Raw genomic sequence first — 24,128 nt, 5'->3', positions numbered from 1 at the left:
GGTTAGCGCCAAACACGCTCAAACAGTTGATGGGGCAAAAGGATGATGCAAATAAGCTCAACAAGTCGACCTAAATTCACCTTTCAGTAAGACCCGCCCCCACCTCAGTTACTGTAGTGTAGCTGTGTGCGGCAAACCATTGGCATGACGATGCCACTCTTTGTATTCCCTCAATTTAAATTGTGTAAGAAGTCAGTTGGAGACAGCAGCAGGCAGATGAATGTAATATGACAATGATTGAAAAGCAAAATGTTGCAAGCATGAGCGTCGTTTTAGCTTTGCTAGCCATTTTCTATGCCGCTTTTGCTTACTTGCCAGCTGACGTCGGGCGAGAGGAGGGTGGACCCTGGACTGGTCGTCGGCCAATCGCAGCAGGGTACATATAAGAAAAGACAATCTCTTACAAATCATATTCCCACTTAAGGAAAATTTAGTCTTTGATGAAGCTAACGTAGATGTGATTGGCATGTGGGAGGACGCCAGAGTGCCCGTAGAAAAGCCACATGAGCACAGCAACCAACACAGGAAGACCGAAGCCCGGATTCCAACCACCAACCTTGCCAAAAAAATGTCAACAACAACAACCATCCAACCACAACCATAGGTGTGGATGATTCAATGTCTGGAAATTGCCCATTGTCGTTGGCCAGTCTGTACTTTGGTCTGCACCTTGGCCAGTCATGAGATAACATTACGACTTTTGTTACTTGCATGGTTTGTTCGACAGTTTTTTTTACGCATGATCATGACCTTCCTGACACAACCCACACATTTATTTATTTATTTTTTCATCTGGACTCAGGACGGGTCTTGGACGGGTCTCGCGGCATTGGCAGGGAATCTAAACCGCGCAGCAGCACATATTGCTCAATTCCACAGTACAATATTACTGTCAAACCTCTTGCCAATGATAACGATTGTATGACTGCCATAATCCATAACAAAAGTAGCCACCATACATCTGTATGAACCGTTTAAATTCTTTGCATCAGTGGCTTTCCACACAAAGAACCTCACACGGCTTGTCCAAAATAGGGTCACAGATGTAGAAAGCGCTTTGCTGAATGAACGCAAAACAGACGCTACACTGATGAACGCCCTCCAAACATTGCGTGAGCAGCTGACACTGGACAGCAGCCCGTGCACTGACTCTTACGTGATGTCATAATACGGCCTGGGGGGCAACAAAGGGGCTGTGAATGCCAGCGTTTGTAGTGGAGCGTGGTCTTACCTTATGGATCTCAGGCGCAGGACATTGATGTTTGACTGGCTGACAGTCGTCCCTCAGTCGACAGCTGTTTTCACACCAACCGCAGAGGTGGCCCTGATCCTCACGACCCCAGCACTGCGAACAGTCGCCGCTGCCCACGCCGCAGTTGTACACCTCCACTGGAAGGGAGTTACATCAAGGCTTACATTTCAAGTTTCTCTTTTCATCCTATCATGGCAGTAAATTGCGAGAGGAAGTGCGATGAGTCTCAGCGACGACATGCCTTTTGTTCCCAGACTCGACAAATACTCTACATATCCCTACAGTATTTGTCTCTCTCCATGCCATTACACAAACACAACAGGGGCTCTTCAAGATGCATAAGAACAACATCATCGATAAGCCAGCTTGAATGAAAATCGCTCTTATGAATGTTAGATTGCTACAATCTAAAGCTTTGCTACATAACTCATTTAAACCCAAAACCGTGTACAAACGTTTTTAAATACTTTTCCTTAACTCCCAAAAATGTGTTTACGTATTTTTATTTTTTATTTTTTTAATGCAACACTGTACAGAAGGCTATGGATGCAGCTTCTGACATGAAGAGGTGGCTTAAAGCAATGGTAGTTAAAAAAAAAAAAAAAAAAAAAAAAAAAGGGCCAGCAGGTGGCAGCAGAGTATAAGAGATCAGCCAGGTCCATGTTGCAACAAGCTCTTTTTGTCAAGTGTTTTCACCGGGAATGTGAATATTGACAAAACTTAGCTATATTCTAATGCTAATTGCTGCAAAACTGAAACAGAAACAAATATACTTGTTTTCTTGAAGAAAGAAGAGACTCTAATCTTTCTTTTGGTGGTTTCCATGTTTTTATAACAATAGAACACAATATTCTGTGGGCCTTGCAAAATCAGTCAAAACCCAGTAAAACAGCCAGTAGCGAAGGGGGTTGCTTCACTGAAAAAGGCTGGGAGTGAATGAGTTAATGGGCTGATCAGAGACCATAATCTTAAAACGATTGGTCTTGGCAAGACTTGGTTAAAACTAAATGAGATTTGACCATTAAACGAGACGTCACCTCCAAAGCTTGTGAGTTCACATGGTCCGCGTGGTCTCAAAAAGTTCTCAACAACGACTTGAAATCATTTGAGGTTCTCGTTATGCAATCCGTTGCACTGTTTGAACTATCATCCCTCTGGCCCTTATGCTGGCTTTTCAGATGACTTTTCTAAATCTGTTGCGGACTTGGTGACCCACAAAGACAATATTAATCACAGGTGACATTAAAGTTTACATGAATTTCCTGTCAGAGAGGATTTATGTGATGTGTCCCAATCACATCAGAGTTAAAACACACAAGCAAACCAGGAAAAAAACAAAAAAACAAAAACAAAACAAAGAAAGATGCTGTATTGTCCCACATCAGGTTTGTGTGTGTCCCATTAAGTCTCTTTTGTTTGTTGTCTTTGTTGGACTTGTGATGACTCAGTGGACTCGTCATGTTCGCAAAACGTCCAAAATCTGGCGCCGGCCGGCCTGAGCTGTGCTTTCACACGGCCCGTGTGTGAGCTGCACATCTGGACGGCCTGGCTTGTAACTTCAGCACTGACGGCACGCCAAATTCAACAAAATTCACATCCTCGCTCTGTTGTCATGGTGATCCAAGTGTGCTTGCAACTCTACAAGCTCGCCGAAGGGTTCGACACTGTTCCACAATGACATCTATTTACGGCAATCATTATGTGTAATTAGGCAGCGGCTGAACATGAAATGACAGCAAATGACTGCTTGTTGTCAGATTACGTGTTGTAATGCACAAGTACTATCATTACAAGTGAATGGCAGCCTAATGCGCTTTGTCTCTGAGAGCCAAGACATATTTTTCTTCCATTTAAAAAAAAAAAAAAACATTGTGCAATCTCAGCACACATTGTTTTTGCCCAGGTGAAATTTATTCTGGGTGCAGAGGTGGCATCTTGAAAGTCTGTAATTAGGCTGAACCTCCTTGAGGAAGAGGTGGTTTTTCTTTGAAAAGGTAATGATGATAATGCTGTCCTACCTTTGATGGGCTGGGGGCTGTCTACAAAGGTGCCCTCGCTAAGGTGGCCTCTCCTCCTCAGGTTGAGCTGGAAAATCTGATTCCTCTGATTGGTGGACAGCTACATGGACACAACAGCAGTTAGCAACATCTGCATTGCACTCCAACGTGACAGCAACCAAAACGGGCGCGAGATAAAGTGCTTTTGTTGTGCAAATGGACTTAGTGGCAATTTGCGGTTTGTAATTGTCTGCACTTACAGTCACCCCACTGCACTTGACAGTTGAGCTGTTCAGCCACGTGGCTTGGTAGCGCTGCTCGGTCTCAAAGTCGCACTCCAGCTCCTCCCCCTGGAATGGAAAACGTGTGGTCAAGCACACCACCAAATATCCATCCATCTATTTTTTTCATGGCCGTGTTGCTACACTCTGGACTGGTCGCCAGCCAATCGCAAGTAGACAAACACAAACGACCATTCGCACCTAAGAACAAAGTTCCCATGTGAGGTTCATAAAAGAATGGAGATTCTCATTTATTAATCGAATCAAATCGATATTTAATATCCAAAAATCAATTATATTTAAATTAGAAATGAAGAAGAAGGGTAGCCCACATGCTGTTTTTGTGGAAAAGGCGCTTACAATACAAAATTAATAAATGTTTAAACAAAAAAAACAAAACAAAAAAAAGACACTTTAATGTCAATTTGTCATTTTGTCTTGCAAAGCAGACTGGAGTAGATCATGACAATGTTGTGCATATCTGTAAATTGAAGCAGAAATTATTTGTCAATCAAATAATTTTGAATCGAAAATCGTTTGATCGAGAATCGAAAATCGATTCTGAATCAAATCGTAGATCCAAAAATCGTAATCGAATCGAATCGTGAGACAGTCAAAGATTCCCAGCCCTATTCATTAGCCCCTGCGTCGGCGCTGGCTTCCTGGTTTCATCACAGTTGCATATCCCGCCCCCAAACACAATGTCGCTCTGTGATTGGTCAGAACCACCAGCGGAATGGCGGTTATCTGCGGGAGGGGTACAAGACGTATTCTCCGGAGTTTGTGAACTCGCAAATACCGCGAGAATTCATCTTGCGAGAGCAAGGTTCGCAGCGTCCTCAAGCAAAGTTTCTTCCAAGCAAATTTGATGACGAGCAGCCCGTAATTGAGCCTGACAGGAGCCGATGTGGCTCCATTGTCAATTGATATTCACACACATCTGGACTCGTACACCACAGCGAGTCGTCTGGCTTCGTACGGATCAGTTTTCAAATGAGTGCCAGATCTCAAGCATGTCAAGTTGAGAGATGTCCACGAAGAATTTTCATGCCTTTTGCCACCAGACTGGCCCAGAAAATCATTATCTGCTATCTGAAATGGACAAATGTGTTGCTAAGAGTATCAGTGAGAATGTTTATCACAGTTTATTTAAATGTCTCCAAGGGTCGCCCCACCCCCGCCGTGCCTCCCTGTGAGAACCGAATCCAATTTCACTCCCACAAACTCCAGAAGCATCTGCGATTTGGCGATGCCTGCGCCGCAGAGACACAACCAAAAGTGTCACAAATTCACCGCAATGTTGACTCGATGAAAACGTCCGTCATGAAACCTAACAGACGTGGGAACGTCCCCTTTATTCAAGATCTGTCGGGGTGGGTGTGTGTGAGTGTGTGTATGCGTGTAGACACTTGTTCATGGCTGCAAGTCTGTCACCATAGCAACACCCCAGGAAAAAGACTCAAAAAGGCCAGCCAGGTTAGACAAGGGGCCATGCCTGGTAACTTGTCTGCCAACATTATGAGCGCACCGAATATTTATCGGTGAAAATGACAACATTCAGATTAGGATTAGTTTAACAATAGTAGTCTGACCAGGTGTGCTGACGAGGAAGTGGCCGCTGAGCGAAATGAGCAAAGTGATCCCGGTTGTTTCCGTGTTCTCAAACGTAAACATCATCTTGCCGCATGTTTTGTTATCTCACTGAGCAAAAAGGTCCATCTGTGCCACACTCGGCTTGAGGCGAATACAACATCTGCTTCTGTTTTATTCCAGCCATGTTCACAACATGTATGTTGGCAAAAGTCCAGCTGGAAAGTCAGAACATGTGTGTGCGAGCGAGCGAGCGAGAGAGCAAGCTACCTCCTGGATGTTACTCAGGGATACGGCGAAGTCCTGGGTCGCCCCCGACGGCGACGGTGGACCCTCTGCGGCTAGCAGCCTGGGACAGGAAGCGGCGTTCTGTGGTGAGGCGGAGGGACAGGAAGTGACATACGGCAGTTAGGAAAGACAATAGTTGGGCTGCACACATCCGCCAACTAAAATACTTGTCCTGTTTTTCTGGAGGAGGAGGAGGAAATGAGAGGGTGAAGTCTCAACAACAATGGCTTCAAATAGAAAGATGTTGAGGGATTGGAATAACAGGCCCGCTGGACCTTAAGGCGGACTCAGCAGAACGGAAAATACCCCCGACCCCCGGCCCGCTACATCATGTTTAAAAATTACTCCAATGTGAAGAGTTAAAAGTGGGGGGAAAAAAAACGTCATATCCCCTTCAGATCGTTTCATAATAAACCAGCCAGCACACATGACAAGCAATTTGCCATTTGCGCTGCTAAACACACAATGAAATCTCATTTACTTTACTTGTCGAACCGAAGCAGATTCCTTCTCTTTTTCAAAGGGTCTTGTGATCCGAAACCAAACGGTAAATGTTACAAACCTTCCGAACCTAAAAACCGTGAGCAATTTGATCATAAGGTCACCAGAGGACTGTTTTGTAAGTCACACATGTCTTCAAGACCTCCTGAACTAGACTAGATGGAATCTTGTGTCATGTATTCGTCCTCAATTTGGATTAACCAATGTCCAAAATGTCTTGCTATCATGAGAAATTTAGGGAGACTCAGCACGAACTCAGAAAGTCTTGAATATGAAGCGGCTGCCAAGATTTAGCACATTATTCTGGCTTAGCTGGTGGCTAGCTTTTGTAGTAAGCAGGGATTGCAGTTGGTAGATAATTAGCTCTTCTTCTGGGGCCAACTCAACCTGCTGAGGTTGGACAGCCTTCACCTTTCCTGGGAAGGCGCCATCACTCTTTCTACCAATAATGATTACTGTATCAGTCTTCCACAGCCCAGACTAAAGCAGGCCCAGTTACAGATTAGTGAGCTATAAGAACAGGTCTACAGTCTGTAAGGCTAGCGCTAACTAGCGCTATGCTATACTCTTACAACACACATAGCTTTCTATGTAGATTAGAACTTTACAAACAATCCACTACATGTACACTGACATGCTTTCTGAGGTGATACAATGCAATGAGTTCAAGCATGACACAGTGTTCGCGCCTATTAATATTAACAGTACTTGCTACTTGCAAGCCGACAAATAATTACCGAATTTCTATAGTAATAACCTCCCATTGTACCTTTAGTCCCTCGAAATACAATACGGGCCCCAGACGACACAATTTCATTAATATTACGACTAGGAGGAATCTTGTGAAGGCAAATAGCACAGATCATCCAACTATATTGAAAATCTGTCTTGTAAATATTAGATCACTCTCCTATAAAGCCTTGCAATTTAATAACTTTATCAGAGACCATAATCTTAATATGGTTGCTTTTGTGAGACTTTGTTCAAACCAAATGATTTTTTTCCCGCTAAATGACGCCTCTCATCAAATCTTTCTGAGTTCACATGTTGCACATCCTCTTAAGGAGGGCTGTGATCCTTATTTTCGAAACTGCTCTCAAACCTAACTGTAGCTCTAAAAATGTCTGACAAATAAACTAATAAAAAGAAATGAAATAAAACGTTTGAGGTTCTTGTCATCTACAGCCTCGCTGCCATTTTATCTTGCAGTTATTTACCGTCCTCTTGGCCCTTACTCTGGCAATTTAGATGCAAATGATATTTCCTGAACTTGTGGCTGACTTGGTGACTCATGCAGATAATACATGAATTATGGCTGACTTCCACATTCAGATGAATTCCCCGTCGGAGCCACTCACCACGGCGTTCCAGACAATAATTGATACTTTCGGTTTCGCGTAGATAATAAATAAAGCAAACACTAATAATGGTAATAGTTTAGATTTGGTACTAAATCGGCCTCACAACCTCAAATGTATTGGTATTACCGTGTACTAGTGCTATGTCTGACCATCACTTCATAAAATGGCTCATTGCCATCGTTTTAACCACAACCAAACCTAAAGTAGCCGTAATATCAGTTCTTCAAATACTACTGCGCTCTCTGAGCTACTGCCTTTGGCAATTGCTTCCATGCCTTCTTATATTGGCTCGATTGATGATCTCACAAATGATTTGAATGTTGCTTTGTGTCATGCCCTCAACTCCGTAGCACCGTTAAATCCTAAGAGACTTACTTCTCTGGTTCACAGATGAAATCCGAGCACTTAAAACAGCCACGTAGGAATATTGAGCGCAAACGGCGTGCGACTAAACTCGAGGTCTTCCGTCAAGCATGGGGTGATAGCTTGCTGAAATACAAAGAAGCTCTTGTTTTAGCTAACCTGAAATATTTTGCAGTAGTAAAGCTAACAACAGCAGCCGACCTAACGACATTGTGCACAAATCCCGGTCAAATCCTGCGATTACTAATAAAATATCTACATTACGATGGATACTTGTTTGACTACTCTCTCTCATCTTCATATAATATACTTTGAAAGTTAGAACCCTTTCCGGGGACACTCATTAAATCACTGTTTCTGATTGTAAGACCCTGCATCTTAAATATTCTGATTGTCTCAATCTCCCCTGGCGCTGTACCTGCAGCTTTGACGACAATTGTTACTCAACCTTTACTCACACAACCCAACCTTTCTGTAATTATAGGCTGGCGTCAAATCGCCCATTTATATTGAAAATCCTTGACAAAGTTGTAGCGCAACAGCTTAATGATTACATTTTCAGTCCATATTGAGGGCCAATCAGTCTACTGAAACAGCCCTTGCAAAGTTGACTAATGACCTTTTCTAGCTACAGATTCTGACACCTCATCAATACAGTAATCACTGAATCTCAGTGCTCCCTTTGACACCATTGATTATACAATACAACTGGAATGCCTTGAAAAGTGTATTGATGTTACAGGCTCAGTACTTTCTTGGTTTAGATTTTTTCTATCAGAGATGACACACCGTGTAATCCATGTGACCTCTGGGTATTGTAATATCACCTGTGGAGTCCCGCAGGGATCAGTACTTGGCCCTCCATTGTTTAGTATCTTAATGCTTCTGCTTTGTGACATTATACATAAATATAACAATAATTTTGACTGTTAAGATGATGACACGCAAGCATATATGCAGGTAGAACTAACAAACCCTGTCACATTCATATCATCCCAGCGTGAAAGGCCGGCATTGAACTGAGCCATTTTCTAGTGGGCTTCTTAATATTCAAAGATCCTCAAGGCGGAAGGTGTATCTTACCTCCAGAAGGTTGTGCGTTGTCTCATCTTTAGTGGAGACACACTGGTGCTTCACTTGGTCCCAGTAGCACTTCCACTTGGTGCTCAAGCAGCTGACGCAGCTGATGGACACAAGCACAGGGTTAAGGGTCAGGATCAAGTGTGCAAGCACAATGAGCACAATTTACAGTCCTTCATTCAGTCCTCTCATTTGTTGCACAAAATGTGCTTGCAAACTGATTGCAAAAGAAAAAAAATGAGAAAAAGGGAAGTGAAGATTAGTCACAGTGTTCATTCCACAGTTGCAACACACTCGGGCAGAAGGTCAATGTGAACAAAACAAAGCACTTCTATATCGAAAACAACATTTAACTATCAAATTAAAGTATAAATGATGATTTTATAAGGGAGTGTGTACCACATTCTATGAAAGCTTTCACAGTGGAAATGATCTGCAAGCTTGTGTATCGTGTCGACTCTGTGGGTCATCCCTCACAACAACTTTCGTTTTAACGCTTTCATTCAAAGGTCCTGTTCAAGCTGAGGCAACTATTAGTTCTTAAATTTGAATCTTGGCCCATACAAGATGAGTCTAGGTAGCAGATGAGAGGTCAGATGTCAAATGTCACTTTCCTACCAGTCACGTTTCTTATCAACCTTCACCTTGGATTCAGTATAAGACACTTTAGGGCTTGGCACACACATAGAATTTTTCAAATCTTGAAAGACTGTTTATCTTCGACAGAACCCACATGTAAAGATGAAAAAATCCGGCCTTTGACAGTCTTGGTTGTATTGTGTGTGTTCTGCTCTGATAATTAAAACACAGAGCACTGCATACATTAAAATTCTGCCCCCAAAGGCAGAACTCTTGCATGATCAAACGTGAGCTCTCCGAAACAAAGAAGTTACCGGAGCGTTTCCAAAGAGGACCGCAAGTGGCAGTGCTGTAAGATGTCGATGTTATCAAATATAAGACATAGACATATAAGACAAAATACTTCTTCCTGTCAGGGGAACCCACTTTTATAATGTACAAAAAACAACCGACATCGGGTATGACGTATTTAATTGACAACTACATTCTTATCTGTCTGTTTGGGCACTTCTTTGATTGGTCACATCCCATTCACGTCACAGTGCATCGAGAGCGGTCAGTTTACCTCACACATGAAGATTTTGCTTGAAAATATTGAACACGTTTAATATCTAAGACCGTTGGCCCGACCTGCTTTGGACTCGATTATCGGGACAAATTCACTCTTAACATACTTGAGACAGAAAAATCATTCTTATAGGACAATCTTAAGGCCATGATACACCAATTTGATGTTGAATGTGATCGAGGCCTACCACCTGTAGTGTCGTCACGTCGCACCCCAACAATGATGGAAGTACTGCAACAGACAGACATTGACGCCAACTATTAAGTACCTTCTACACATGCGAGAGAAGTAATACCACCCCATACCATCGGCGGCGTTTGTAACTATTTGTCATGTTCCATGACTGCAGGCTGTGCTCTCAGTTGTGTCTTGTTGTAATTCCAGTTTGAGCCTGAACTGCGGTGGCGCCCATGAAACTCTGCACAGCAGCTGCTCATCAGCAATTATGTCTTGTAGATTTGATAGGCTGCTTCTGCTCCTGCCTCCAAGATAGCTTCTACTCCTAGACCTTGTTTGCGACTTCGACCTTGATCATGCCTTCCCGTATTGTTCATTGTAAGTTCTTGAAGATTTTTGTTGTACTTTGCCTTGTTGCCTTTTTGGACTGGCTCAAGTATGTTTACGGTTCAGCGTATTTGATGCGTGCGTTGTTGTTTTTTTAATTTAAATTTTCTCTTGCCATTGCAAGCTCTTTTTTCATTGGACTTTTGCATGTGTGCTTAGTTTTTGTTGTAAATAAATCCTTTTTGTAAATTCACTTACTTGTCCGTGTTTTTGGGATCCACTGATACGTTACACTATTCTTCTTTGTTTGAAAAAGGCAACCGGAAGCTCTTTATTGTGGTGGTATATAAAAATGTAAACAAAGCATGCCACTATCTTTTCCACTCACGATAATCTACCACGTGAAGCACATCCTCAGGCTCTTTACAGAGAATTGTGTACGTAATATAATTGCGTCTCAATGTCTTGCCATAGTTTGGCATTTTCACTCTAGAGATTAACGGGAATGTCATACTATTCCGGTCTCTCTTGAACCATAATGATGAATTCATCTTCATCTTCTGTCCAGATAGACATTATAATTACATCCAAATGCGAAGGGTGACAAATGTGCAAAACGAGCAAAATTGTTAAGGCTTTCAATCACTTCATCCACATTCATTGCTTACTGTTCTTTTCCTGTGCTCTGATTTGCTAGCTAACAACCAATCAGAGTGATCAAATGTCACGATGGTCCGACGCCGATTCAACATGTTGAATCCGCCGGAAATGTCCCCCCAGACGCCCCACTAACGCCTTCTATGTTACGATGGTACTTTATTAATTAATCAGACGCCGGACAGTTCCCGACTCCCAACGTCGAATTGGCCTTTAGAAGACATAAGGTAGTCAGGCATCTGACCTCTGTAGATAGGAAGGGGCGAAATCAGGACAAAAACAGCCCAATTATCTTTTGTGTGTGACCGGGCCTTACAAGACACGAGACAGTCTGGCGTTTGTCGTCCTTCGTCTGGAAGGCGCAAAATCAGGACAAAGGCAGCCTCATTATCTTCATGTGTGGACAGGGCCCAAGATCTCAGTAGGGAAGGCAGCTTGCCTTTCCACCTGGGGGGAAGTGGGAGGCATCCATTTGGGAAGAGACACTTGTTATTCCCAGTGGATGACACACATGGAGATGATTAGACACGCCTTGTATTGGAGTGGAGAAAGCACTGAAAATATGCTTGACTGTTTCCGGATTTGCGATGTTTTTCTGTCATCACCTCAAATGTAAGAAAGCTGTTGCTTGGTGTTTGATTGGGTTTTTGACAAGTGTGCGTCTCGATCTGCGTAGTGGTGTGCACGTGCGCGCGTGTGTGTGTTTCGGGGAACGATGTGTGTGTTTTGCCTCCAGGAGGAGACAGATGTCCCACAGCAGGAATGATAGCGCCTCCGGTAATAGCAACACTCTCGCAAGCTTTCAAATTGGAAGGAATGAAGTGTGTTAGGGGTGGACTGACAACATGGAATCGAAAGATGTCAGTGTGTGTGTGTGTGTGTGTGTATGCGTGTATGCGGGGGTGCGCGTGTGTGTTGTGTGTGTGATTGATTAGAAGCAGGCAGCCTCCGTAAGGCTCTTATCAGCTGCAGCTTTTCTGTTTTCACCTTTGTGTCTAACTATAACACGTACGGTGACACATGCACACACAATAGATCAGGAGTGGGCAACATAAAAACTGAACAGGGATATAATTTGTTCACCAGTGCTACTGGGGGGCCACATAGGACCACAAGCGTCCTAACTGAATGAATTTTCGATATGGACAAAAGAGGTGCATATATGCAAAATATGTGCTCTTAAAATATTTCACGTTTCATAATTCATTTTTCAATGCATGTAGAACCAATCCACTATCCAAAGCCAACAACAAAGGGTTTGATCCATTCATGGACGGCACAAAACTGCTGAACCTCAAACCAACATGAAGTGCAAGTGCAACTCTTTTTGTGCATTCTTTTTCACAAAAATTAACTAAATTCTGATATTACTGAGATACGTTTTTTGTTTTGTTTTTCATATCGTTCCAAATCTGCAGAAAATGGCATACTCTAATACCACATGTCGAGGAGAAAATTGCACGTGAATGCCCCTTCATGTCGTATTTTTTTTTACTGGAAAACTGGGAATTTACTTTGATACCGGTGTCTCCGAGTTGAGAGAACTTTTCAAGTTTCAACATGGCGGAGAGCGTAGAAAGTGGTAACGTCCTCTATCTAGCACAGCAAGCTGTTTTAGAATATACACAATTATGTAGCACACAATTTTGCTATAACAGCAAAATCACATGAGCAGAACTCGGTCATAATTAGGAGTTTCCGAGTGGTAACGTCCATCTTTCCCATAGCACGTGAAGGCAGGGTTAGACCCGCTGTAAGTGCAACTAAGCCACGTCTACCATCTATTGATGAATGGTGAAATTACAACTTAAAATTACAGTTGATGAATAGTGGTGGTTTGACACCCTCAAATTTGCATATTTGCGGATTTTTTTTCTTTATTTTCTTTATTTTTTTTTAAGAATTTTAACAGCAGTCTTTGAAGATTTTTTTGGGGTGTGGAAAAATATATCTATTTTTTTTTTCTTTTTTAATTAATCCAGGGACCACTCAGAGTGTGTTTGCGGGCTGACAGTTGCCCATCCCTACACGAGATAGACAAAAGTTATGACTATGTGATGACCGCACCTCCAGGAAGTGAAAATATGGAGTTGCTCCCCACTGCTCAGTTGCAGCTAAACAAGCTTTCAGTCTTTTGGGAAGACTTTGGACAGGATGTCCAAGTTTTTTTCATCCAGAAGAACATTTGCGAGGTCACAATCTCAGTGCTGATCCCACACGTGTTTAGTGAGCCCTGACCAACAAGGTTATTTCACATCAAACACAAAGTTGGACGCACATAATTGAACACAAGTTTAAAGGTCTGGATATATTTGTCTAGAAAGTGTACAGTACACAATACACATCATCATCAACAAGAAGATTTCCTTGGGAGCTCACTTTTGGCCCAACACTAAAAGTTAAACCCCTTATAATACAGCCCTCCCATCCCGCTGCCGCGCATACACGGCACACACTAAATACACAAGCAGGCCTGCACTCTTTAGGCCCTCTCAGTGGACACAGCGGTTAAACACACATCCTCAATCACGTCTCTGTCAGAGGCAAGCATGTTTGGCAGAAAAGATCGCTTTCGCGGGGACAAAGAGCAGCCGAGACGAGGAGAGCGCAGACGCCACCGCACCAGAAACTGGGAAACAATAAAGAGGTGCCAAAACCCGAGACGCAGACGCGCAAGCAAAACAGGGAATGTTTGCTTAAGGGAAGCGAGAGAGAGTGACTGAGAGATATAAAGAGAGTGGGAGGGCAGGTTGGGTGATTGTCCTTGTCGGGGCGGTTGGTGGAATGTTGTGCTCTGGTTACCATTAAGTCCACTTTGAAGATACGGGAGAGGACTCCGAGAGGACACACGCACACACCTGCTATTTCATGACTGAAGTACAGGCCCCGAGGTTGAAACATTTCCCGTTAATGTCTTTTTACGACAACATCTGTCCACTGTTTATGGTCAAAAACGCGAATGACTTTAACAAAAGCATCGCAACCATGATGTAAACATTAACTAGCGATTGTAGAAAACACACAACATGCTTTCTTTGAAACGAAAAGTTGTCCAGATAAGAGCGAGATAACGCAGGTCCAGTTGCTCCCGGAGACTTTGCGGAGTGTCGAAAGTTTGTGGTTAAGATGGCTGATAAGTTGCTTTTGTTTTTGAAGGCGTGTGTGGGGTGAGCGTGAGCTTTCGGAAAACGCTTTGAAGCCCATCAGGGGTATCATAGTTTTGGAATTTTTCCTTTTAGTTACTTTTTATTTCCTTTTGAGTTTTGTTTTTTAAATTTAGTTAGTTTTAATTAGTTTTCGTGTTGGTTCTGTTAGTTTTTATTAGTTTTAGTTATTTAATAAATGTGTAGTTTCAGTTTAGTTTCAGTATTAGTTTTAGCTTTAAAAAATGTGTAATTACTTGTGCAATATTAAAAAAAAAATACCATGGGAGCGACAAAACTTTGCGTTCCCTCGCAAAGATTGCGAGGGAACGCAAAGTTGTTTTGCGAGGGAATGGAAAGTTTTTTTGTTTTTTTTTTGTTTTGTTTTTTTTGTTTTTTGTTTTTTTCTACCATGTCACCTTAGGGGCTCCGTAACTTTTAGTTAGTTTTTTAAACATAAAATGTAATTTTTTAGTTTAGTTTTCGTTTTTTAAAAAGCATTTTCTTTTTTATTTCTTTGACAAAATTGTTTTTTGAATTTTTGTTTCATTAGTTTTAGTTAACTAAAATAACCTTGGTGTACATAAAGCAAAATATAGGAGCACTTCATTGGCTAGTTAACATTTCTTGTCAGTTTCAGCGTCTTTGTGGTTGTTTCGTTTGTGACCGGTAGTGGAATTGAAATGTGATACAAGATGCAAGAAGTAAATGAGGAAAGTCTCAATGATTAGCAGATGATTGTTGCCGATAGAATGAAATCAGAAAAGCAAGATTTGCATTGTACAAAGAGTGCAACTTCCCGTGCGGCAGATTTGCATGAACATTATTTGCACAGATCTGGAATCCAAATCAAGGACATTAACGATGAAGTGATGACTACACAAAGTGAGCGCAGATTGGCGAGAAGTGGGTCACAAGAATTTCTTTAGGGATTATTTAAAAAAAAAAAAAACAGCTTGAAGTGATTAAAATGTGATCGAAGCAAGCAGCTCGGCGCTTTGCAAGTCGCCGCTCATCCTGCGAGAGCGCCGCTCGGCTCATTATCACCTTCGCTGCAAACCGCCGTCTCATTTCACACACACGCAAATTGGGGAGAGGCTCGCGCGCATCCACCTGCGACCGCCGCCTTCGCACCTTCACGCCGCCTTCACCGAGTAAAAATAAAAGCGCTCGCTCGCCATCTGACAGCCGCAGTCAAAGGCGTGCGCGAGGGCGGCGGCGGCGGCGGCCCAGCGAGCCTCAAACGCGCCCATCAGATAAACGCGGATCCTCGACATGGTCCCACATGCGGGCGGAAGCCAACTGGATGGCCTCCAGATAGGAGAAAAGCCTCTTTGTGACAAAAACAAACATCAGCCTCAACGGCCAGACATACATATCCAATTTCCTTTGGCTTAGTGTTACAGCATATTAATCGCACGTTTGATCCTGCGCCGGGAAACCTTCAGCCAGCTGAAGAGAACAGAAGCCCCGCAAGGGTACGTGACAGTATTATTTATCTGCCGGGGCCCAAATAGGAAAAGTGGCGTTGCAGTGGGGGAAAAGTAAAGAAGCTTTTAAGGCACGGCTGGGTACCGATTCAGACTTCCAAAATCAATTTGATTCGATTCAGAAGGGCCCGATTTGATTCGATTCACAGTTCACATTGATTTTTGATTCAGTTAAAGAGATACTTGACTTGTTGAACAATTTTCAGCAGTGGAAAGTTAATATTTTGCCCAGAATGAATTTGATAACTTCATTATTTTTCCATGTACAATTAATACCTTTAAAAAGTAATTTTTCTACTTGCTCTCGACTGATGATGACATCACCTGTGCTGAGGAAGGAAGTAACGGCCAACCATGGCTCACCTGTTTTCTGGGTTTGGTCACTAAACTGAGCCATGATTGGTCGGTACCTACTTCCTCAGCACAGGTGATGTCATCGGCAGTCGACAGCAAATAGAAAAATTACTTTTTAAAGGTATTAATTGTACATGAAAAATAATGAAGTTACCACATTAATTATTGACGAAATTTAAACTTTTTACTGCTGAAAATGGCTCAATGAGTCAAGTATCACTTTAATTATGTATCATGTATGTTTTATTGAACATGACCCGATCAAAACCATAATAATTTACATCAATTACAACCACTGCGCTATGTAAATAAAATGGCAAAAACACTCATTTGGCAAATCACACATTTACATTCCTGTGGCAGATTTTATACTAAGGTTCCAGTGGTTAATAAATAAATAAAAACAAATTTACCTTTATTATAAGAGATACAGCCATAGTACATAATTGTACATCCATATTTTATGTTTTTATGTTCAAGTCTTTTTTTTTTTGGCACATTAATTTACAGGGGGGGAAAGCTGTATTAAAAGTATCTATTCATGGTTTTAAGAATCAATATTGGGCTATGAAAAGGAATATCAATTCGATATCGACATATGACATTTTAGACCAAGCCCTACTTTAAGGCAAAGGCAGCACATAAGAGAGGAGCCGGCCAGTCGGGATCACGTTCGTGTGCGGCTGCAACTTCATTAGGAAATGATGATAATCTCACGTTATTGCAATTCCAGAGCCATTTAGGAGCTTCTAGATTGCAAAACCAAGTAGCCTTTCCGGATGGATCATATTGAAATGTAAAGTTAAGTGCAACATGCGAGGCGAGAAAGTGATTGTGGGATAAATCACATAGGAAAGCTTTCAAAGCGGGAGGGACATAACAAACAACCCAATTGCTGTGGAGCGAGACTAAGCTGCTTGTACATCCCGTGTATTTGCTGCGGCGTCCAGTGCAGTCGCATAATCTGCAATTTTCACACATGTGGATCGACTCTCCCCCATGCAGGCTCGTAATGGTCCCAATATTTGGACCGGGCTACAAGCTAAAGCTGGCCAATGAACGCATCTTGGCGCCGTATCTCCATCTAAAAGCGGTTGCTTGCAGCTCATATCTAGATACTGACAGTCATGGACTGGACACTTTTTTTGAGACATTATTAACCAAAAAATTGACGGAGGAGCTCAAATGCCCTTTTATCTGTCATGTCAACTCACTGCTTCATTCAAAGGATGCGTAGTTAAAGGGATGCTTGACTCATTGAGCCATTTTCAGCAGCAAAAAGTTCATATTTTGTCCAGAATTAATTTGGTAACTTCATTATTTTTCATGTACAATTAAAACCTTAAAATACATTCTTTTTCCACTTTCTGTCAAATGAAGATAACATAAGTCGACCACATGACGAGTCGACCAAACTGCGGATCAAACCCAGAAAACAGGTGAGCCATGATTGGTCATTACCCATTTCCTCAGCATAGGTGATGTAATCTTCAGTCGACAGCAAGTGGAAAAATGCCTTTTTCCATCCATCCATCCATCCATTTTCTTGACCGCTTATTCCTCACAAGGGTCGCAGGGGCTGCTGGCGCCTATCTCAGCTGGCTCTGGGCAGTAGGCGGGGGACACCCTGGACTGGTTGCCAGCCAATCGCAAGGCACACAGAGACGAACAACCATCCACACTCACACGCACACCTAGGGACAATTCGGAGCGCCCAATTAACCTGCCATGCATGTCTTTGGAATGTGGGAGGAGACCGGAGTACCCGGAGAAGACCCACGCGGGCACGGGGAGAACATGCAAACTCCACCCAGGAAGGTCCGAGCCTGGACTCGAACCGGAGACCTCAGAACTGGGAAGCGGACGTGCTAACCCAGGGGTGTCAAACTCACGTTAGCTTAGGGGCCGCATGGAGGAAAATATATTATCAAGTGGGCCGCATCGGAAAAATAACGGTATATAACTTAAAAACAATTGCTGTAATTTATACGCAGATTTTCGTGGACCAGACCTAAATTACGGAGCTCAATTGTAATCATATTGTTCCGAAAAATAACACAAATGCAAATAGAACACAGCAACACTTTGCCGGTATACATTCTGGACGTGTGAAATCGACCTGTTTTGCATATATATTGTTCCCAGAATGCACTGCATGGCGCAGTTAATGATGTTATAAGGACGTTTATCCTTGTCATATCTATTTGTGTTACCAGTAATTGAATTTGTGTCGTATTTAACACATTTATGTTGGTGTATGATTACAAAAAAAATAATAATAATAATTAAACAAACTGTAGTTAAAGTTGTGTGTAAAATAATGACATCCCGGACGACGATTCCCTGGACAAGTTGCATTGGTCATCTGAGGACTGCTTGTGAAATTACAAAGTTGTATGTTTTGATTGTGGCTGGCTGATTAATTAGTCGGACATTACAAATTTTTATTTATTTTTATTTTTTTTACTTTGCAAAATTATCTCTCGGGCCGGATTAAACCCATTTGCGGGCCTGATCCGGCCCGCGGGCCGTATGTTTGACACCCCTGTGCTAACCACTCGACTACCGTGCCGCCCAAAATGCCTTTTTAAAGTTATTAATTATACAAGAAGAATAATGAGGTTATCAAATTTATTCTGGAAAAATATTAACTCTTTACAGCTGAAAATGGCTCAATGAGTGAAGTATCTCTTTTCGCAGAAACACAATTTGAATCTGACTTGAGAAGTTGAAGGAGCAACATGAAAAATAGAAAAAGCGTTTCAGTCCAAGTCTCATCGGACTGGCAGCGGACAAAAAGATGGCTTACAGGAAGTGATTCCATATTTGGACATGCCATCAATATTTCCCTTTGACAAACAACGCTAGCCACGTACAAAGTACGTATGTACGCGTGCTGTACTGTGGATATGATGTATAGTATGAGATGACAAAAGAGGTGTGACTCACGAGGTTTTGGGGTTTATCGCTCCAGTCCGCCCACAATCGTAGATGATGAAGCTTCCGGACACCACAGATGTGCCGTTGACTTTGATTGCCACCGACACCGGCAGATGATCTGCCAAAAGGAAACAAACTAAATATTCTCCAGCAACCTCCCACATGCGACAGATGCTGTACTGAGCAATATATTTAAAAACATTTTTTATAATAATCATACATTGCAATCACAGGGAAATTCGAAGGGGTTGAGAGATCCCTAAAGTAAAAGTTTCATCGAAAAGAAGGTAGGGGACAGCCAATATCCTGCCTGTTTTCTTCACCTGACTGGATGAACAGGATCGTTACATCAGGCTTGCTGATGAGCTGAGTCAGATGTGTTGGCGGAGGGAGACATCTCAAACAGGCCGGATAGGACAATGGCTCTCCATGACCAGGTGTCCTACCCCTGATTTCAAATGTCAAAAGCCTTCATGAAAACCGAAGAAAATTCAAAGTAATTTTGAAGATGGGCCTTTCCACGGATGATTTTAGTTTCTGTTGAGGCAAGAACACCTTCAAAAAGTGCAAGGCTTCCCTCTTCCTACTTGATAGTAAAATGTATGTGAATATGATATATATCATGTTTATTTGCTGTATTCTCTATCTGTGTTAAAGGAATTTGGCTGTAGTCATTTTAGTCAGTTTTAAGTTGGCCGACAAAGAAAGAAATCACACAAAAAGAGCCATTTTAGGCCAAATAAATAACCAAAATCTGCGTGGAGCCGCAAATCATTTGAACACTGTGATAAAGGAAAACCTTATGTTCGTGTTAGTCAAATGTACTGAGGCTGCAAGAGCTAATTCAAGCTGCACCATAACACAAAATATGAGAGCAGCTTCTTTTTTTTGTAATTATTCATACATTTCTAGACTTTTATGCCTTCCTGTCAAATTTCTGACATTTTTGGTAATTTTATGGACATATGGTCATTTTCTGCTTCTCTTCTTCGTTTGTCTTGCATGCCATCAATTTTCGAACATATTTTTCAATTTTGGGGACATTTTATGTTAATTTTCGTGATTTCTTCTTTTGTCTTTGGACATTTTCTAGAGTTACTTTTTGAGCGTTTTCTTTTCTACCCTTTTTTTTTTTTAAATTAAATTATCTTACATTTTTGACAATTTAATGGATATTTTATGCTAATTTTCTGCCTCCTCCTTTTTGGATGTTTTTAGGTGTTTTTTAAAACTTTTTCATCTACATTTCATTTCTTTTTCTGACTTAAAAATTTGGACTCTAACATTTTCAATATTTAATTATTCATGTTTTATTTACGGGCGTCACTGGTTAGCACTTCCGCCTCCCAGTTCTGAGGACTCCGTTTCGAGTCCAGGCTCCGACCTTCCTGGGTGAAGTTTGCATGTTCTCCCCGTGCCTGCGTGGGTCTTCTCCGGGCACTCCGGTCTCCTCCCACATTCCAAAGACATGCATGGCAGGTTAATTGGGCGCTCCGAATTGTCCCTAGGTGTGCGTGTGAGTGTGGATGGTTGTTCGTTTCTGTGTGACCTACGATTGGCTGGCAACCAGTCCAGGATGTATCCCGCCTACTGCCCAGAGCCAGCTGAGATAGGCGCCAGCATCCACCGCGACCCTTGTGAGGAATAAGCGGTCGAGAAAATGGATGGATGGATGGATGGATGGATGGATGGATGGATGGATGGATGGATGGATGGCATGTTGATTAGGCGCTCTAAATTGTCCCAAGGTGTGCTTGTGAGTGTGAGTAGTTGTTCTTCTCTGTGTGCCCTGCGATTGGCTGGCAACCAGTTCAGGGTGTACCCCACCTACTGCCCATAGCAAGCTGGGATAGGCTCCAGCACCCCCCGCGACCCTTGTGAGGAGCAAGCGGTTCAGAAAATGTATGTATGTATGTTTTATATTTACTCTAATTCATTTAAAGAATTACTTTATCTTTAAAATATATAAGAAAAAATGTTTCTACTTTTTTTTTTTTTTTTTTTTTTTTAAAGAGATCTGGAGGGAGCCACCGGAATGGGAGTAAAGAGTCACATGCAGCTCCTGAGCCACATGCTGCGGACCCCTGCCCCAGTGGTGTAAAAATAATACAAAAAAGAAAATTACACGTCATGATATTCCAACAATTCTGGAGGTTGTTGATGGTGTAACGGCTGCGTCTACGCGTCTCACCTGTGTCCGGGAGGATGGGCCGGTAGTTTTCCCGAGCGAGGAGGGGACACGTCTGGATCTGAGCGGGGCCGTGACCCAGGTGCAAGGTGGCGGCCGTCCACAAGCTCGGCCCGTATTGGCACTCCACCCGGAATCCCACCAGATCGGGAACCATGCCGTTGATGAGGATGCCCACGTCCTGTGGCGCAAACACACATGACACGGCTTGGCATGAGTGCACCCGACCTGAACGCTGGTGCGGCACTTTATCAGAAATGTGTTAAGAATGATGACACAGATGGCAAGATGAAATTTTTTGGTATGATGAACATGTCATGAGAAACAGAACAGCTCTCTGATGTGACTCCATTTTAGTAAAGTGATTTCAATGTGGGGGGAAAAAAAGGCAGGTGGCTGAGAGGAAGTGCGAGACGAAATCTGGACAAAATAGAAGCGCTCACAAACATGTGCTAACGTGTCTTTAGTTTAGAGCGCCTCAATTGTTCTGTGGCATTGATCATTTCCTGGCAAAGGGCCCGACTTCCTGCCTGCCGCTTCCTGTTTGGGGAGACAACCTTGAGCTGGACTTCCTGCGGCTCCGGTGGGGTTCGCGTGTGGCGGACAGCGCCCGGCCCGACTGACCCACATAACCGACTAATCTGCGGCTAATGAAGCAATTAATGACGCGTCATCTCTCAGCCTCGTCTAATTATGGGCTGGAAACGGATTCCTCTAGTGCAAATGCTCAGCCCGCTAATTGCCACATTGTGATTATGCGGCAGGTAATTCCCGTGAAATCAGGACGCACACGTCGTCGCCATCATGGCTGCTGCCTGCTTGTCACCATTTCCACTTTTCTCAGCTCACAACGCCAACGACATTTGGCTGAAGCGTATCATAATGGATTTAGCCGAGAAAACCTCAAACTAAATCAGCTTGCCTCATTCAGATTTATTTTCACTCCAGATTTGTCTTGCATCTCGTGTCGAGTCATTATGCACATCAATTTATTGCAAAATCGTTACGTGGGAAAATATGCAAGTGAAGAGATTGGAAGTGTGAGTGGAAGACAAACAAACAGATTACTGTGTTATACAAAAGAAATCAATTGTTGCGATAATTTCAGGGAAGCCAGAAAACGATAAAAAGTCACATTTGTTTGCTTGTTTAATCTGCTCGCGAGTTTGTGCGACTTGGGCTTATGTGTCATGCTAATTCAAACTTTGGACAGAGTAACCACAAAATCTGCTCTGGGAGAGGCCAACAGCAGGGCAGCTGTCACAGTGCGCTGAAATGACCCAGACGCAAGGAAATGCAGACTTGAACGCTCATAGGTGGTACAGCATGACTCCCCCGTGTGACAGGCCAAGAGTCAGACCTTCAATCATTCACAAGCGCAAAAATGTTTACACGGAAATGTTCTCTCCGCCGTCTCTCGTTTGCACCTTTTAATGTGCTATTTACAAACGCAAAATTAGAAATTACACGTTTGTCTTTGCCCGGTTGGACTAGTGATTCTCAAAGTGTGGTACAAGTACCGCTTGTGCTACGCAGGCTCCCTCTAGTGACACATGAAAGAATCACTGCAATAAATGTCCAACTTATTTTTTTTTTTTTATCCAAAATTAATTTCTTAAATACATTTTGCTTGTATTTAAAATTCATGTACTATACACTTTGTTTTCAAATATTTAAGTAGCATTTGTATTTAACATGTTTTAAAAATGTAAATAAAATATTTCAATCACACATTTAAGTGCGGTGTTAGTATTCAAAGTTGAATTATGTTGTCTTACAATAATATTGCATACACTTTTAAGGACGTGAAGTGACTGTACTGTATTTGAACTTTGGTCATCGTCGTCCATCTTTGGCCCGTTGACATTCTAATATAATGAAGACGTATCCAAAAAAAATAAATAAAAAGACTTGAAATTGCAATTTGTGTCGAATTTGATCAATTACACTGTGAATGCTAAAACTAAGTGAAATCCATTTGCATCTATGCTTCTCAGAATGTGCACGCTAAAATTAAATGTGCGGCAATTTAGGACACGGCCCTAGCTTCCACATCTGTTTGCGTGAGCAATCACGGTTGCACCTGTTTTTGTATGCGCAAAGCTTAAAAAGAAGAAGAAGAATCAACATTTATTTTTTTCCATGCGCATCCACGAAATGTGACTCTGCGTTTGAGCCATCACAGCGAACACACATACACACACGCAGTTAGTGGCCCTATTGGAGCAGGCGACTGCTTAAAGAGATACTTCACTTATTTAGCCCATTATCGCAATAAAATGTTTTGTCTGTAATTAATTTGATACTTTCATTATTTTTGAAGTACAATTGGTACCTTTCAAAACACATTTTGCAACTTGCTGTCGACTGAAAATGACATCACAAGGGCTCAGGTAACCAATCACAGTTCTGGGTTTGGTCATGTGACATTCACAAGCTGAGCTGTCATTGGTTATCTGAGCCTAATGAAAATATCAAATTTATCCATCCATCCATTTTCTTGACCGCTTATACCTCATAAGGGTCGCGACGTTTGACTGCCAAAAATGGCTAAATAAGTAAAGTATCCCTTTAAGAATTGGGGTCCCCCAACGGCAACAGGTGACGATCTTAACCGGGTGGCCACGCCTGGCTGCCCTTAGTACTGTACATCAGGTGTTTTGAACAAAACGGAAGGATTGAAAATGTCAGTTCATCTGCCACACTGTAGTTTGAACTCTGAGGTTTCAGATGGAAGCCTCGATTGTTATGTTGTACAAGTGTTAGCATGACCAAATGGTCTGTGTGTGCGTGTCGCCGGGTACTATCGGCCCCTGTGTGACTTGTTATGTAAAGCAAAGCACAGGTGTTGCTGTTCACAAGTGTGCCAATGCCCAAGTCGAGACCACAGCAACTAAATGGAATTTAGCCGTCATTCGTCTGATTATTCACATAAGTGTCATCACTTTCACCCATGATAATTTGTTTAGAAGGCTTGCTGTCAGACAGCGCA

General features: G+C 42.4%; 1 protein-coding gene across 2 annotated transcripts in view; it reads right to left on the bottom strand.

The window, feature by feature from the left end:
* Positions 1-24,128, bottom strand: part of plxnd1 (plexin D1) — an 89,725-nt gene that overhangs the window by 47,050 nt on the left and 18,547 nt on the right. For both annotated transcript variants that reach the window (XM_077513183.1, XM_077513184.1), the window contains exons 6-12: positions 21,140-21,317; positions 18,958-19,066; positions 8,717-8,816; positions 5,391-5,489; positions 3,510-3,599; positions 3,271-3,370; positions 1,232-1,389 (exon numbers count right to left, since the gene is read on the bottom strand). In XM_077513183.1, coding sequence (XP_077369309.1) covers positions 1,232-1,389; positions 3,271-3,370; positions 3,510-3,599; positions 5,391-5,489; positions 8,717-8,816; positions 18,958-19,066; positions 21,140-21,317 — 834 coding nt within the window. The remainder of the gene's footprint in view (positions 1-1,231; positions 1,390-3,270; positions 3,371-3,509; positions 3,600-5,390; positions 5,490-8,716; positions 8,817-18,957; positions 19,067-21,139; positions 21,318-24,128) is intronic.

This window comes from Festucalex cinctus, chromosome 2 (genome assembly GCF_051991245.1).
Source record: "Festucalex cinctus isolate MCC-2025b chromosome 2, RoL_Fcin_1.0, whole genome shotgun sequence".
Lineage (NCBI taxonomy): Eukaryota > Metazoa > Chordata > Actinopteri > Syngnathiformes > Syngnathidae > Festucalex > Festucalex cinctus.
The sequence above is the reverse complement of the archived record's forward strand: the minus strand, read 5'-3'. Positions and strand labels throughout refer to the sequence as shown.